At 34.8% G+C, this 16,268-nt stretch overlaps 1 protein-coding gene across 1 annotated transcript; it reads right to left on the minus strand.

Annotated features, from left to right (window-relative positions):
- Nucleotides 1-293: 293 nt before the first annotated feature.
- LOC122022466 (receptor-like serine/threonine-protein kinase SD1-8) lies at nt 294-3,684 on the minus strand. Its single transcript, XM_042580485.1, has 7 exons — nt 2,209-3,684; nt 2,018-2,128; nt 1,790-1,929; nt 1,485-1,695; nt 1,174-1,411; nt 936-1,086; nt 294-805 (listed from the first exon to the last, which is right to left on the minus strand). Exons 1-7 carry the CDS (start codon nt 3,515-3,517, stop codon nt 497-499), a joined length of 2,469 nt encoding a protein of 822 aa, XP_042436419.1. The 5' UTR covers nt 3,518-3,684; the 3' UTR covers nt 294-496.
- Nucleotides 3,685-16,268: the final 12,584 nt, after the last annotated feature.

A 16,268-nucleotide genomic window follows, 5' to 3' on the forward strand; every position in this document is an offset into this window, starting at 1 on the left:
CTAATAAGATATCTCTAACCTAAGTCAACCTGTACATTCAAATGCTCTTACAAATTTTAATGATTTTTTATAAGATATGTACAATTGTTTTTGTCTTCTCTTTGGTCTTGACCACGAGGTGCCCCCATGTCACATTGAATAGAACACATTATTATTATGTTTTCATTTTAGATGAAAATGACAGTTAAACTACTCCTAACACTATTCTCTATATTCTTTATCTTCTCAAGATTGATATTGAAGTCTTCTATTCCCTAGCTATCAGCTAGGTTTTCAGATTAACTTGATGTTAATAATGTCTGACACTGTAATTAATATTGATAATAATCTCTAACTGTCCACTTACAAAACAGCTATTCAGAACACTCAAAGTTACATCTCATACAAGCACTTCACAGAATCAATAAGTAAACAGCAAAGTTTGCTTTGCATTCAAAGTTCTAAGAATTTATTATCTTAAAACTCAGAAAAAATTTTGGAGCATGTATAAGAACTTTTATCTACCTTCCAAGGTTGTAATGGACACATGATTCCTAGATAACGAGTCACCCTTACTTGTCGATGTTTCAGTTTTAGAAATCTCCTTTGTGATGACAAAACCAGGAGGCTTGGGTTCCGGCAGTAGAGAACTATTACTATTCAGCATTAGTAGCACAGCTGACATCGTTGGTCTATCTTCTGGCTGTTCTTGAACACATAAAAGACCAACTTTTATACATCTCAAAACTTCGTCAGTGACGAATAATTGGGCAATAGATTCATCAACTAATTCTAAGCTTTTATGTTCTTTCCACAGGCTCCACATCTGAAAATAACCATAGAAGTAAATAATATGAAAGTACTATGAAGTTTTTTATCTTAAAATAATAAGTAATGTGGCAGCATTATGAAGTAAAGCTATTGTTTGATCTTATAATGATTTTTTTTTCACTTACATGGCCTACGAGATTTTTGTGGTCGATATATTGATAAGCTCCTCGATTCTTTCTCCCACTTACAATCTCAAGCACAAGAACACCAAAACTAAATACATCTGATTTCACTGAGAATATTCCATCCATTGCATATTCAGGCGACATATATCCACTGCACGAAAGGACCAAAAGTTAATTAGCAAACATTTTAAAACTATATTACATGCAAACAATCTATAAGATTGATTGAAATACTCACTATGTTCCTACAACCCTAGTGGTATTCCTCATTGTTTCATCACCACCAAATATCCTTGCCATGCCAAAATCTGAAATTTTTGGATTCATATCTTTATCAAGAAGGATATTGCTCGCCTTTAGATCTCTATGGACGATTCTATATCTAGAATCATGATGAAGATAAAGAAGACCTCGAGCAATTCCTAGTATTATATTGTACCGAGATTTCCAATCCACTAATTCACGCTTATCCTTATCTGCTCAATTCTCAAAAACTAGTAGTTAGTTTCATGGAAAGATCACCAAATTACTCATTAGGGGAAGACTAACCAAATAAGAAAGTATCTAAGCTTCCATTGGGAAGATACTCATAGATCAACATTCTTTCCCCGGCTTGAATGCAACAGCCAAGAAGCCTAACAAGATTCCGGTGTTGTAACTTGGCGATAGACATCACCTCGTTCTTGAACTCATCGACTCCCTGGGTGGATGTCTTGGAAAGCCTCTTGACCGCCATCTCTTGGTCCTCACTCAATTTACCCTGCAATCAATCAACACGTCCACAACAATGCCTGTAAACAGGGCTAGTTGGAATGTAAATGCTGAGACAGCAAAATGATTCCGTTTTAGCATACCCTGTAAACAGGGCCATATCCTCCCTCCCCAAGTTTGTTGGCTATGGAGAAGTTGTCGGTGGCATCTTCAACTGATTTGAGATCAAACAGAGGTAGGTCAAGATCTTCACCTTCTGTTGCTTCTTCAGGAACGTGGTGCTCTGTCAAACAAAAGAGATCTGGTTGATAGGATCGACTAAGAACAGAGTGAAGAAAAGAGATGAAGTTTGTGTGTGTGTTTGTTGTTACTTCTTCTCGTCTTCCATAGGATCAAACCGAAAGCGAGGAGGAAAATTGCTGCGCAAGAGCTGCCTATAATTATTCCCAGACGATTTCGATTCGAGTGGTTGGATTCTGAGACTGCAAATCAGAGATTTGAGGTATGAATTAACCTACGATATGGATGAGAATGAGAAGTGAGGGAAGGCTATTCTGCTCACCGGCAATGACGTCGGCGGCCGCCAGGCGGACGTAGAGGTCCTGCCCGGTTCCGCTGTCGGGGAAGAACTTCATGTCCGTCGGCGGCGAGGTCCAGATGATGCACCCGCTGCCGCCGCCGCCGCCGCTGAAGTTGGCCCTGGCATAGGCCGTGCAGGAACAATTGGTCAAGCACCAACTCCGGCAGTCGTCCAGAGTACTCAGGCTCTCGTCCACCGTCGCCGTCGAGGTGTCCGGTAACTTGAGCCCGGTTTGTTTGATGAACCCGTCGGTGGCGTTCCGGCAGTCCAAGTCCGTGTCTCGCATGCAGCCGCCGGACCAATCGCGGAAGAGATCCCAGTTCCTTGGATTCGCGGGATGGAATTTCGGCAGGCACCGGCACAGCGGCGACATGGCGGGGGAACAGACGCCGTTGGGGCCACAGCGGGCATAGTTGTCGCAGGGATCCAGCGGCACGTAGCCGCGCACGTTCCATCCCTGCCGCTCGTCCACCCACGTGAGGATCTCGTTCAGCCCGGAGGAGTTGATGGTTATCCTCACAGCCACCGACGGATTGCTGACGGTGTAGGAAAGGATGAACTCGCTAGAGTCAACGCTTATTTGGTACTGCAACAGGTTCTCGGTGTCCATCTGCGGCGCGCCGGTGATGTAGAGGCCGTTCCACGGCCCCGCGCGCCAGTACTTCTGCCCTGCGCGCCAGAGCATTTGCTGGGGAACTCCGTGCCAGTCTATGCCGAGGGTGTAGTCCCCGGAGGCCGGGTCGGTGGCGCTCCTCCACGACGTGATGTTGGTCCTGAGCCCGCTCGTCGTGTTGACCCCCAGCTGCATGCCCGGGAGGAGCGTGTCAGTGGGGAAGCCGAAGCTCTCCCACGCCGGAGGGCTGGAGGTCATCTCCTCCCCGACGACGAAGTTTCCAGTGTCGAGGAGCCGCGCGACGGGGCTAGCGAGGGCGAGCGAGCCTGACGATGACGACCAGACGGTGGTCGAAGAGTTGCCGCCGTCGGTGACTAGGAGCGTGCCGTTCGGATAGAGGGAAAGCCGGCCGGTGCGGCCGGCGACCGGCCTCTCCCGGTTGGCGACCCAAACCACGGTTTGGGGAGACAAACTGTGGTACCATATCCCAAGGTAGCGGTTGGTGGAGTTGGCGTCGGGGCTGAAGAAGCCCAGCTCGAAGGTCTCTCCGGCGGAGACCAAGGTCGCGTCCGCGACGTCAAGGAGGGGTTGGCCGGGGATTAAGGTGTCGCCGGCGGAGGAGGCGGAGAAGAAGACAGCAACGAGCAGGAAGACAAGGAACAGAATTCTCGCGATCATGGCGGAACACCGGAAAGGCGTTTACTACCGCAGCTGAAGTAGAAATCAGCGGATCGTTAAGGTGAAAGCTCGATTGTTTTCCATGGAATCTCTGCTTCCGAAATCTGTCTCAAAAGAATAAAAAAAATCCCTTTAAAATATATTTTGCTATAGAATTTATTGATTTATGCTTTGGATCGGTACCTCTTCTTTTGGATAATTTAAAACTTTTGGGCCGTTGACTAGTCAGAGCAGATGACGTGCGTAAGCGGACTAAAAACTTAAATATCAATCCACAAAGGTGTAATTTGAGGGCTAGCAACAAAGTCAGAGTCCTTGATTTTTTTTCCTTATTTAACCTAATATTAGAGTTAAAGATTCAAAGTCAATGACTACTTGTATGAGAAGGATAACGATCTTTAAAGATGAGTATTCGACGAATTGAATAAACTATTTAAGATGACTAAGGTATTTGCCCAATCATATGAGTTAATATTTCAGTATAAATAAAAGTTCCTCCATTTGTATTAGAGGTGAAGTAGGAATAAATATTTTAGTTCATTACTCCCACTAAATGTGGGACTTTTACTGTCATGTCTTACACGCGCTAACTTGTCGCAACGCTAATTTTGCTCACAGCGTGTGAATTTTAACAATATTAGAGTGACATAAATATAAAAACTAATCAAATTTGACTATATACAGCACCGTGGAAAAAAAAACATTGCACGGTGCTGTTTTGATTTTAAAATAGCACCATGTTGATGCTATTTTGAAAAATTGAAAAAAAAAAAACAGTATCATTTTGTATATAGGAGAGAGATTTGGCTATACAGGAGGGATAAGAGAATTGTATATAATAGACATAAGAAAATTGTATGAAATTGAGAGAGGAGAATAAAAAAATTAATTTTAATCGCGTTAGATGATCTAAATGGGATATTGCCCACGGTTGTATAGGATAAATTGTTCAGGATATCATATCTATATATAGTTTTGATATCTCATATATATTACGTCGCACACATAGTGAGCATCTCAATTTTTTTTTTCATTTTAATAAAGATAAAATTCTAAATGACATACTCATAGGGTAAAATTTTAAATAATAAAAAAATAAAATATGACATATTGTCGCCCACGATTGTCACGATCCTGCTCATCCATAGTGATTAGTGAGCGACAATCTTGGGCGATAATATATGTCATGTTTTATTTTTTGAATATATATATATATATATATATATATATATATATATATACACATATGGTGAATGACCTACAATCTATCTAATATAAATTATACCTTGTGTATACACATATAAGGTAAACGATCAATAGCATAACCACGTTGTGAAGAGGGGGGGGGGGGGGATGACCGCCCCCTCTGGATTAAAAAAAATAAAATTAATAGTATATATTTGAAAAATTCTCACCGCTACTTTGATTGATCGATTCATCATCGTTCGTCATCGAAAAATTGAAATTGATGATATATTTCGAAAGCCCTTGACCTAAGCTATCCATTGATACCACTTTTATAAAAAAATATCACCACTTGGAATGTTAAATATTGAATTTTAAAAATAAAATATATAATAATGAATGGATAAATTAAATGTAGAACATGAAGTGAGAGTGCTAAATTAAAATTGGATAGGGTTTGAACTAAATTCAACGAGTAGGCGCGGAGATAATGATTACATTGATTCAAATAAGATTAATTTGGAGTTGATTTGATCAAGTTACGATCGAACCAAATTAAAGTTTAAATGATTTCAATCGGTTTAAAATGAATTATGGTATTTTTGTGGAAACTTTCTCTTTCATTTTTTCTGCCTTTTCTTCCTATACACATTATAGCCCCCATGTCGTACGCCGTTGACATGCTTATGCTAATTTCTTTCTTTTATTTTTCCCTTCCTCTTCTTCCCAATTTTTTTTTCATCTTCTTCTCTTTTCCAATGATTGTAAACCTGCAGTTTTTTTTCCTCTCCACTTCTTAAGTACCATAGCTTTCTTTTCTTTCCCTTTCTCTTCTCCAGCATGCAAGGAATGCAACATCAACTACTGCCCCTCTTTTCCCTCTTTTCATGTTTTCTAGAATTTTGTTGGCATCGCAAGAATAGTCCTGTTTTGCTTTGCCTTGCTCTTTTTGTATCGTTGTCGAGCTCATTAAAGATAATCGAGGTTGCTAATGAATTATCTTATCTTCTTTATTTTTCTCAAAAGCAACACCCTTCTTTTAGTTTTTCCAATGAACAACCCTTTACAAGCCACTCTTTTTCCCCTTTGTCCACAACAACAATAAAAGGAGTAAGTTGTTTCTTTTTTTTTTTCTATTTCATTAATTGAAGTTAGGAAGGAAAGTTGTAAAGTATAAACTTTATTTTATTAGGTTGTTAATTATGATGATTATTTAGATCTGAATGGAAGTTTCATATGTAAAAATGCTAAATATTATGAATCATTGTTTCAACTAGAACTCAGGGTCAAGGTAGAAATTTTCAAATTTAAGTTCATTTTTAGCTCCTTAAATTTGAAATTTAGTTTTTTAGTTGTGAAAATCAATCTATATTAATGTTTGAAATTTTTGAAAACCACCCCTAGTTTAAAACCCTAGCTATGTCACTATAAATGATCCCTAATCTATCTGAAATATGTCTCACATAAGAATAGGTGAACAACTCGCAATCCACCCAATGAGGCACGTACCTCACATAAAAATTGGTTGAATGACCCACAATTTGAAGGATCGTAGTAGATGAGAGAAGGGGTTGGTGAATCTCATTCGTTTAAAATCTTTTCTTTGAAACGTAAATCAAAGTAATAGTAGTAGCAGAATAAAAGAATAATAAAGACACAGTCCGTTTTATGTGGTTCGTAGTACAACAACTGCTACTCCAAGGCCCACGATCTTTGATCGCTTTCGATAGGTAAAATAATATTGTTCTTCTCTCTGAAAACTTTTGGAGAAGAAGCAAATTTGTACAAGTATGAATTTAAAGTAAATGCAAGTATAATATACCAACAACAAATGAATATGATGAAGCATTGGTTGTCAAAGCGTCATAGTAGTTGAAGCTTGCACACGTAGTACCAGTAGAGACAGAATGAAGCATAACAAGAATTCTTCCGAACAGAGAGATTGTATCGAGCTTGGACCCCAAGGCATTCTTTTATAGGCTACGTTCGGTTGACTGAACACCCTTTCCGTTGATTGATCCTTTCGGTTGATGGAACATCCTATTTGTCGACTGAATCCTGTGTCTTTCCTTGTTTGCTCTAATATGATCAGTTCAATCCAATGATTTCTATTGTTCTTTCGATCGATAAACTAATCCATCAATGGAAACTAAAGACTTTCCTTCTTTTCTTGATTCGATTTGATCACCTGCTATTTTCTTATTTTGATCAGTCGACTGATCCAACTTATCAGTCGACGGAACAAGGTGTATACAATATTTGCTGAGCTTCAATTTGATCATTGCCACGTTGGCCTAATCGGTTGACCAATCCCACTGATTGGTCGACTGAAAACACTGCGTACCATATTTGCTAGACTTTGATATGATCTGTGCCAGACTGGATGGATAGGTCGACTAATCCCTACTATCAGTAACCTGAACCTTCGATCAATTCTGAAACTTTATTTAACTGTAAAATAAAGTTAGCAGAGATAATATATAATAATAGAAGTTCTGTAAAATAGAATTAGCATAATAAATAGTAATGATGCATGAGTATGACAGTTAGAATTATCTTAATCTAAACTTACAAACCTCTGTTGTTTTACTTCAGTTGGATCAACGACTAAGGTTTGCCCCTACCAACACACAACTTCTTGAGGAGCTTATTTCACTCATTTACCAAACATTAGGTCCTCCAGACTTATTTAGACTTAAGCTGCTCAGCATCAGATCAGCCTGTCAGGGCTTCCTCTTTATTCGATATCGGATCCTCCAGACTTATTGAATCCATTTGCCATATGTCATATTCACTTGATCCATCTGGACTTTCTGTTTGGTTTCCATGATCTACTAAGACTTTCCTTGCCTAGCTGCAACTAAGACTTTCTTTTGCCTAACCTCAACTAAGATTTCCTTATCTAGCATAAACTAGGACTTTACCTTACCTAGCCTCAACTAAGACTTTCCTGATTAAGCATCCTGCACATTTTATCATTTCATTAGATTATAACAGAACTTAACTTTAAACCTATGACAATATCAAATATAGGTTCAATTCTGATACTCCTTGCACCAACACAATCCACTCAGTGAGTAAAATCATTGTTGGATCGTGTAATTCAATATAAGAGGGGTGAATATCGATTTAAAATTTAAGCGAGTAAGCAACGGAAAACACGAAAACAGAACAAAGCTAATACAAGTAATTTTTTTACTTGGTTCGGAGCCTATGTCGACTCCTACTCCAAGGCCTGCACTCGTTGAGTGCTTTTGTTGGGCAATTCACTAGCAATTTGAAATATTACAAAAGTAGAGTACAGAATTTCTTTTAGGAAAAAGAAATACCGACAATAAAGAGTAAAAAAAATAGCACTTTGTCGGTCGCAGCGTCGCAGGAGCACAGCAGAGCAAGCAATGGAAGATCTTGTGTTGTTCGTTATCTTTGCTCCAGCCTTCACCCTCCTTATATAGGAGGCTCCGGGCGCCTGAAATGTGACGTAGCCCAGCCAATCATAAAGCTCCACGTGTCGACGTGCATTGGAGGATAAAACTTGCCTCTGGGCGCCCGGATCCCTTCCGGGTGTCCGGGCCCTTGTTTTCCAGCAATCTCCTTCCTACAAGAAAATATTAGTCTGAGGCAAACGTAAATTGTATATCCTGCAAAACAGAGTATTAGCATAGTTTATAATCAACCAGAATAGTAATTAGATTCCGTCTCACCGAGACTGGAATCTAGTCAAGATCTCAACTTAGAATTCCAAAATGGTTCTAAGTTGGATCGGCACCTAAGTTCCCTTCCCGGGAATGCGTCCTCACAGTCACTCCCCTCCAGTAACTTACCTTAACTTACCTACCAGACGTCCGGTCAGCTCTTCGACCCGTCTGGACTTCGTGTTAGCTATCAGGTCAGCCCATCGACCTAACTGAACTTCGTGCCAGACGTCAGGTCAGCCCGTCGACTTGTCTGCGCTTCGTGCCAGCTATCAGGTTAGCCCATTTACCTAGCTGGACTTCGTTCCAGACGTCAGATCAGCCCCTCGACCCGTCTGGGCTTCTCCTGTACACTTCGTAGAAGTGTCAGATCAATATGAAACTAACTTAACCTACTTTGTCATTCATCAAAACTTGAGTTAGACAGTTAGTGTTAATCGCTCCAACAATCTCCCCCTTTTTGATGCAATAACAACCTCGGTTAAGTTAGTAAAAAATTATGCAAGTAAAACAAGCATTGATAAGGTTTTTAAGTTAGTCTTATTTGATATTTTATTTTAAGTAACTTAAGTCACCTAACCCTTCCCCTTTGACATTCATAAAAAATAACACTGAAAAATAAGCGATTAAGGTCAGATTGAGTAAAAGACAATGCAGTAAATACTTTAAGGTCAGATTGACTCGGGGGAGTCTAAAGTAGAAAACATAGAATATCTTACTTAAAAACTTTTAGCTTTTAGTTTTCTAAAAAAAAACTGGCTAAGTTTTTAAATTTAGAGAGATAGCTTTAGAAAAATAACTTTGTAATTTTTGAGTAATTTATAAAGATAAAATTTACAAATTTAACCTAATTTTCGAAATAAGCTTTTGCAAATTTAAAACATCTTTCAAATATAATTTTCAAATATACTATTTTTATAAACGGGAGATTATTAAAACTAAGTCTAATTTTTAAATCAAATTTTCAAAACTAAGTTAAAATTTATTTTTCAAAACTAAGTTTGTAAAATCTAATTTTTACAATCAATTTTTAAAAATATGTTTGGAAAATCTAATTTTTAAAATCAATTTTAAAAATCTATTTAGAAAATCTAATTTTCAAAACCAACTTTAAAACTAGTAAAAATCTGTTTTCAAGACTGATTTGTAAAATCTAATTTTCAAAATCAATTTTTAAAAATATGATTTCAAAACCAATTAAAAAAATTGATCCAATAAGAACTTAATTTTATAAAAGTTAGTTTAATAACTAAAAAAATAGATTTACAAAATATTATTATTCAAAGACTAATTTCAAAATAAGTATGAAAATAGTTAATCCTCCCCTTGAATCTAGGGGTGTCAAAAATGAACCCGACCCGACGACCCAACCCGAGTCGACCCGAAAAAAATCAGGTTCGGGTTGGGCATTTTCGGGTTCGGGTTGGAGGGTTAAATATTTTTGGGTTGGGTCGGGTTGGGTTCGGGTTGACCTGGGTTGACCCGGGTTGACTTAAATATAGGGTTTTGTGGGATTTTTTGGGGTTAAATCAAATTTTATTTTAAAAATTTAGATGTTTTTATGTATATTAATATCATGTTTGTATGATAATGATGGAGTATTGAGATAAAAGTGAAGAATTATAGGGAAAATAGCCCAAAAAAGTCGTTTTGAATCGAATTTTCGGGTTATATGAGTCGGGTTCGGGTTGATCGGGTTGGTCGGGTTCGGGTTCGGGTTTAGGTGTTTTGGATTGAAGTCGGGTTCGGGTCGGGTTCGGGTTGGGTTAAAAAAAATAAAAAAAAATTCAACCCGACCCAACCCGACCCGACCCACCCGAATTGACACCCCTACTTGAATCTGACAGTATATATTTAAAAAAATTATTGAAGATATTTGCAAAAAGAATTTAAAGTAAGATTTTAAGGTATATATATATATATATATATATATATATATATATATATATATAATTTTTTTAAAAAAAATTGAGGTAGGACTTTCAAAAAGAGATTTTAAAAAGAAGTTTGATAAGGAATAATAAAAAAAAACTAAGGGATTTTAAAGAGAAGTTTAAGTAAACAAAAAATTGATCCTTTCATTAAATTTGATACTCCCTTAATTTATCTCTCCCCCTTAAATTAACACTAAGGTTTGTGTATGTTAACGTTCAAGACCTTAATTTATCTCTCCCCCTTAGGGGATTTAGGGTTAGTAACACCTATGTTTATAAAGTATATTTTTTACATAAGTATTTCTACATACTTGATATAATTGTTTGATTAGAATAAGATTATTAAAATTAATCAATAATTAATTATTCTAAGTAAGTAATTTGTCACTAACTCAATAATAGTTAATCTTTTTCAATGGTTTATTGATTAACTTTTATTTTACTTGACTTATTTGATTAAATTAGTATTAATTTATTTTATATTAATTGATTGAAAATATTAGTTACAATTTATTATTTTTTATTTACTTAAGTTATGTTGAATTAGGATTAAAGTTATTAAACAAAGTTAAATAATGTTAAGGCTCAATTTAAGTCAATCTTTAATTATGATTTAATTAAAGTAAAGTTAAGATTTTGATTAATGTTGAAATTAAGATTGATTGAGTTAAATTAAGTTTTAATTAGCTTTTTAATGTAAGGCTAATTAAGTACACTAGAGTAAGGTTAATGTTTAATGTTTGAAGTTTTTACTTTAATTATTTACTTATTAATCAAATTTTTATTATTTGTTAAAATTTAAGTTTTAAATTAGTTTAATCTAGTTTAATTTTAAATGGAGTTTTAAATTTCAAACTTAAGTTCAAGTTTGAAGTTCAATTTTAAGTTATAAATTAAGCTTTAATTTTAAATTCAAATTTAAGTTTTAAAATTTTATTTTAAGTTAATTTAAGTTGTACGTTTCATTTTTAAGTTAATTTAAGTTTTAAATTTTATTTTAATTTAAATTAATTTTTAAATTGTTTTTTAATTTCTTAGCATAGTTTTCAAGAGAGTTTTTAAAAAGTTTTTTTAAAAATAAATTTTAAAAGAATTTTTAAATTATTTTTAAAGATTTTAAAATAATTTTTAAAAGAATTTTTAAAAGTTTTCAAAATAATTTTTTAAAGTTTTTAAAATAATGTTTTAAAAGAATTTTTTACAGTTTTTAAAATAATTTTTTAAAAGAATTTTTAAAATATATTTTTTAAGTTTTTAAATAATTTTTAAAAGAAAAATAATTTTTAAAGTTTTTAAAAGAATTTTTAAAATATATTTTTAAAACTTTTTAAATAATTTTTAAAGTTTTTAAAATAATTTTTAAAGTTTTTAAAATAATTTTTAAAGTTTTAAAATAATTTTTAAAATGATTTTTAAAATTTTTTAAAATAATTTTTAAAAGAAATTTTAAACTAATTTTTTGATGTTTTTAAAAGAATTTTAAAAAAAATTTAAAAGAATTTTTAAAGTTTTAAAAATGATTTTTAAAATAATTTTTTTTAAAGTTTTTAAAATAATTTTTAAAATGATTTTTAAAGAATTTTTAAAATTTTTTTTAAAGAATTATTTTTATAGAATTTTTAAAATGGTTTTTAAAGAATTTTTAAAATGATTTTTTAAAGAATTTTTAAAATGAGTTTTAAAGAATGCTTTTTAAAGATTTTTTTTTAAAAATTAAGATAATTTAATTTAATTTAATTTTAATACCTTAGTCATCTCACCCGATCTAAATTTTTAATCAAGGAATCCTATAATTTTTGTGAGATGAAGTTAAGCTCAATTTTAGGGTTTGATTTAACTTTGTGTTAGATTCAGGTTTAGCTTTAAGCTCAAGAAATAGACATTCTTTGGATAAACTTTTGGGCTATGGTGAGTCACTTGGATATCATTAGAGTAATCATGACTTCGAAGTTTTTCAAATAGTCCTATCCACTGAACTTAGTATAAAATCTTGGTCTAACTGGTTAGGATCGATAAGGGGTAGCTTCAGTTAGTTCCACTTAGCCAAATGCACCAAGTCGAAGTCATATCTTCCTAGACATACATAGACTAAGCTTCACTAACCTACTATCATCCAAAACTTCATCAGTACCATAGGTCAAATTAAACTATTATCCCTTTGAACTAGTCCTAATTACCCTGTCGAGTAGATTGGTTTTGGTTACCCTGTCGGGTAGGTTTAATTTTAGAGGTGCCATCTATTCTGAAGCATCCCCCTGAATTATTGGTCTGTTATTTTTAAGTTTTAATTCTAGGTTTGTGTCTATTACTTTTATAACTATATTTAACTTGATGATAATCTGATTTTCGATGGGTTCTAAAATTTTTCGATTTTGATTTTGTTGGTCTAGGTTTATGTTTTGGTTTATCAGATTTTATATAATATATTTTATCTTTAGGTATGTAATATTGGTTAATTCCTACTTGCGTGGTTAAGCACGCTTTCGGAACCCAAGCTTTATTTTGTTGTTTATGTTGGGTTATTAATGATTTAAATGTTTTATTTGAACTTGACTTGTAGCCAAGTCCTGTTTTATTGTAGACTATTTTTTGACTATTTAAAATTAAATCTAAATTCTTAGATCTTGTTGTAAATTTTTTTAACATACCTTTTAATTTATTATTTTCTGTTTTTAGTATTAAATTTTCCTCCTCAAGTGTTAGGTCTTGAGTTGGATTACAATTTATGATTTGTTCCTTGAGGTTTTGGTTTTCCTCAATGAGCAATTTATTTTCATTTTCTTTTACTGTTAATTTTTTATTTAAGCAAGCGATAATTCTAAAAAATTTCTTGTTCAAATTAAAATGTACCTCTTCGAGACTTTCATAAACAAGTACGGACTCATGTCTCGATTCGGGTTCGGACCTACCTTCCGATTCCGCTTCGCGGGTCATCAGCGCGAGGTGACTCTGGTGCTTCTGATCTTCGGCCTCCGATTCTTCTGAGGAAGAGTTGTCCCAGGTCGTTTTGAGAGTCTTCTTCTTTGATGTCTTTGATTTGTCGCTCTTCAATCTTGGACACTCATTCTTGTAGTGACCTCTCTTATTGCACCCGAAGTAGGTCACGTTCCTTGGTTCCGATGGGGTGTTGATCTTTTGTAGGTCCTTTTTGCTGAAGCTCTTCTTCCTTCTGGTGAACATCTTCCTTACCAGGTTCACCAGGTACTCTTCGTCTTCAGAATCTTGATCAGACTCATCTTCAGGTTCAGGTTCAGGCTTGGTCTTTGTCCTTTCCTTGGAGGAACTTGCAAACAAGGCAATACCTTTCTCGGATCTGACGTTAGTCTACTCGTGTAATTCTAATTCGCAAAACAATTCGTTGAGCTTTAATTTAGATAATTTTTTTTAAATTTTGTAGGCATCCACAATAGATACCCACAAGGTATTACGTGGGAAAGCATTCAATGCGTACCTGATTAGATCGCGATTCTCCATTTGGTGGCCTAACGCGTGGAGTCTGTTGAGAATGTCTTTGATCCTCACATGGAGTTGACTCGCTGATTCTCTTTCCTGCATTTTAATATTAAATACTTTATTTAATAAAAGATTGTGCTTAGTTACCTTTGCGTCGCTTGTTCCTTCGTGTAGTTCGATCAACTTGTCCCATAGCTTTTTAGTGTTTTGGTGCGGTCCCACTCGGTTCAGCTCTTCCTTCGTCAGCCCGCATTGCAGCGTGTTAAGAGCTTTGTTGTCCGTTGAGGACTTCTTTCTCATGTCCGGAGTCCACTATTCCGGGTCTAGTGGGTTTCCGGAGTTGTCGATTGACACCTTGTAGCCTCTGGTGACACAGAACCATTAATCGAAATCGGTCTTCAGGTAGACCTCCATCCACTTCTTCCAGTATGGAAAATCGTCCCCGTTGAATAGGGGGGTATACTGTGTTGAAGCCTTCAATTTGAGACATATTTGTCCTGCACACACAAACAAAAGCAAGAAATTCCAAGACTTTATCTTGGATTAGTAGTGCGGTATTAAGAAAAATAAGTAAAACTGAATTGGTGTTGCACCAATTCAGATTAATTGCGACGAAAAGATTTCCAAAAATGTAACGATACCAGTTTGGAATATAACGAAAAACTGAAACCCGAAAAAGAAAATGGAAAAGAATTTCACCCCCTGTTTGATTAGTGGTTGCACCAAATTAGAACGGTACCTGCTCTGATATCACTTGTTAGATCGTGTAATTCGATAGAGGGGGGGGGGGGTGAATATCAGTTTAAAATTTAAGCGAGTAAGCAGCAAAAAATACGAAAATAGAACAAAGTTAACACAAGTAATTTTTTACTTGGTTTGGAGCCTATGTCGACTCCTACTCCAAGGCCCGCACTCGTTGAGTGTTTTCGTTGGGCAATCCACTAGCAATTCAAAATATTACAAAAGTAGAGTACATAATTGCTTTTAGGAAAAAGAAATACCGACAATAAAGAGTAAAAAGAAAAATAGCACTTTGTCGGTCGCAGCGTCGCAGGAGCACATCAGAGCAAGCAATGGAAGATCTTGTGTTGTCCTTTATCTTTGCTCCAGCCTTCACCCTCCTTATATAGGAGACTTCGGGCGTCTGGATCCCTTTCGAGCGCCTGGAATGTGACGTAGCCCAGCTAATCACGAAGTTCCACGTGTCGACGTGCGTAGGAGGATAAAGTTTCAAAGGATGTAGGTCAACGTCATTCAAGAAAAATCGCTCATCCTAGTGTATGAAAAGAAAGAGGAAGTACAAATTTAGGTTGGCTGGCCAGAGGCGACTACTCATATAGCAGTTGACTTGGCTCCTATGCAACTGACGGATATTACCTATTCCGATTACCTTAAGTTTTCCATCATTGGCAAATGCAACTGACCCTAAGTTCTTGAGTTTTAGCTTGGTTAACTTCAATCATTCTCCAGTCCTGTGTCTAGAGCATCCGCTATCCAACATCTATTGGTCTAAATCATTATGTTCCTACACATAAAGTATTTGATTTGGATCTAATTTAAATGGATTATAAGATAAATTGATTGAATTTAACCTTTTATTTTCCATCTTACTCAATCTAGGCTGTCAATTATGTTATATCTATGGGTGATTGTGAGATGGTTAATTGAGTTTAACTTAATTTAACTTAGATTTAATGTTTAATTTAATTTAAGTTAGATTTAAGTTTAATTTGATTTAAGTTTAAGTTTAATTTGATTTATGTTTAATTGATTTAAGTTAGATTTAAGTTTAGTTTGATTATATTTAATTTGATTAGATTTGAGTTTAATTTGATTTAAATTTAAATTTAATTTGTTTTATGTTTAATTTGATTTAAGTTAGATTTAAATTAAGTTTGATTTAAGTTTAAGTTTAATTTGATTTATGTTTAATTTGATTGGATTGAGTTAGGTTTGATTTAATTTAAGTTTAAGTTAGATTTGGTTTAAATTTAATTAGATTTAGTTTAAGTAATTTAAGTTAACTAATTTTAAACCTAAGTCCATCTCACCCTTTTCTAGATTATCAATCAGGGAACCTTATAAGTTTTGTAGATGATTAATTTTATCTTCAATTTATATTAAAATCTAAGGATTAATTTACATTTAAGTTAGACAAAGGTTTAATAGTTAGTTCATTAAATATTCATTTTAATAATTGACTTCCAAGCTATGGCGAGATACTAGGCTTTCTTGGATATTGAAGCAATAACCACTTCTAGACAAAGTCTTTTAAAGAAATTAAATATTTAATTTTCTTTCTGAGATTTCTTGGTCTAACTAAATAAGTGTCTATCAAGCCTAAGTCCTTATCTATCCTAATCTAAGTATATATAAGGAAAGCAGTAAAGCAAACATCAAATAGGTTTATCTAATAATGAAGATGATATTTCTATTAACTCCCCCTGGATCATAGTTTCGATAAGGTCTATCAAGGTAATAGAT

This window comes from Zingiber officinale, chromosome 9B (genome assembly GCF_018446385.1).
Source record: "Zingiber officinale cultivar Zhangliang chromosome 9B, Zo_v1.1, whole genome shotgun sequence".
NCBI classification, from domain to species: domain Eukaryota; kingdom Viridiplantae; phylum Streptophyta; class Magnoliopsida; order Zingiberales; family Zingiberaceae; genus Zingiber; species Zingiber officinale.

Bases quoted from the DNA above. Each gene is read 5' to 3' on its own strand.
- LOC122022466 (XM_042580485.1), bottom strand. From the start codon at position 3,517: ATGATCGCGAGAATTCTGTTCCTTGTCTTCCTGCTCGTTGCTGTCTTC. The intron at 2,129-2,208 runs GTGAGCAGAATA...TCTGATTTGCAG, and splicing joins GGCCGCCGACGTCATTGCCG to TCTCAGAATCCAACCACTCG. The intron at 806-935 runs GTAAGTGAAAAA...GGTTATTTTCAG, and splicing joins ACAAAAATCTCGTAGGCCAT to ATGTGGAGCCTGTGGAAAGA.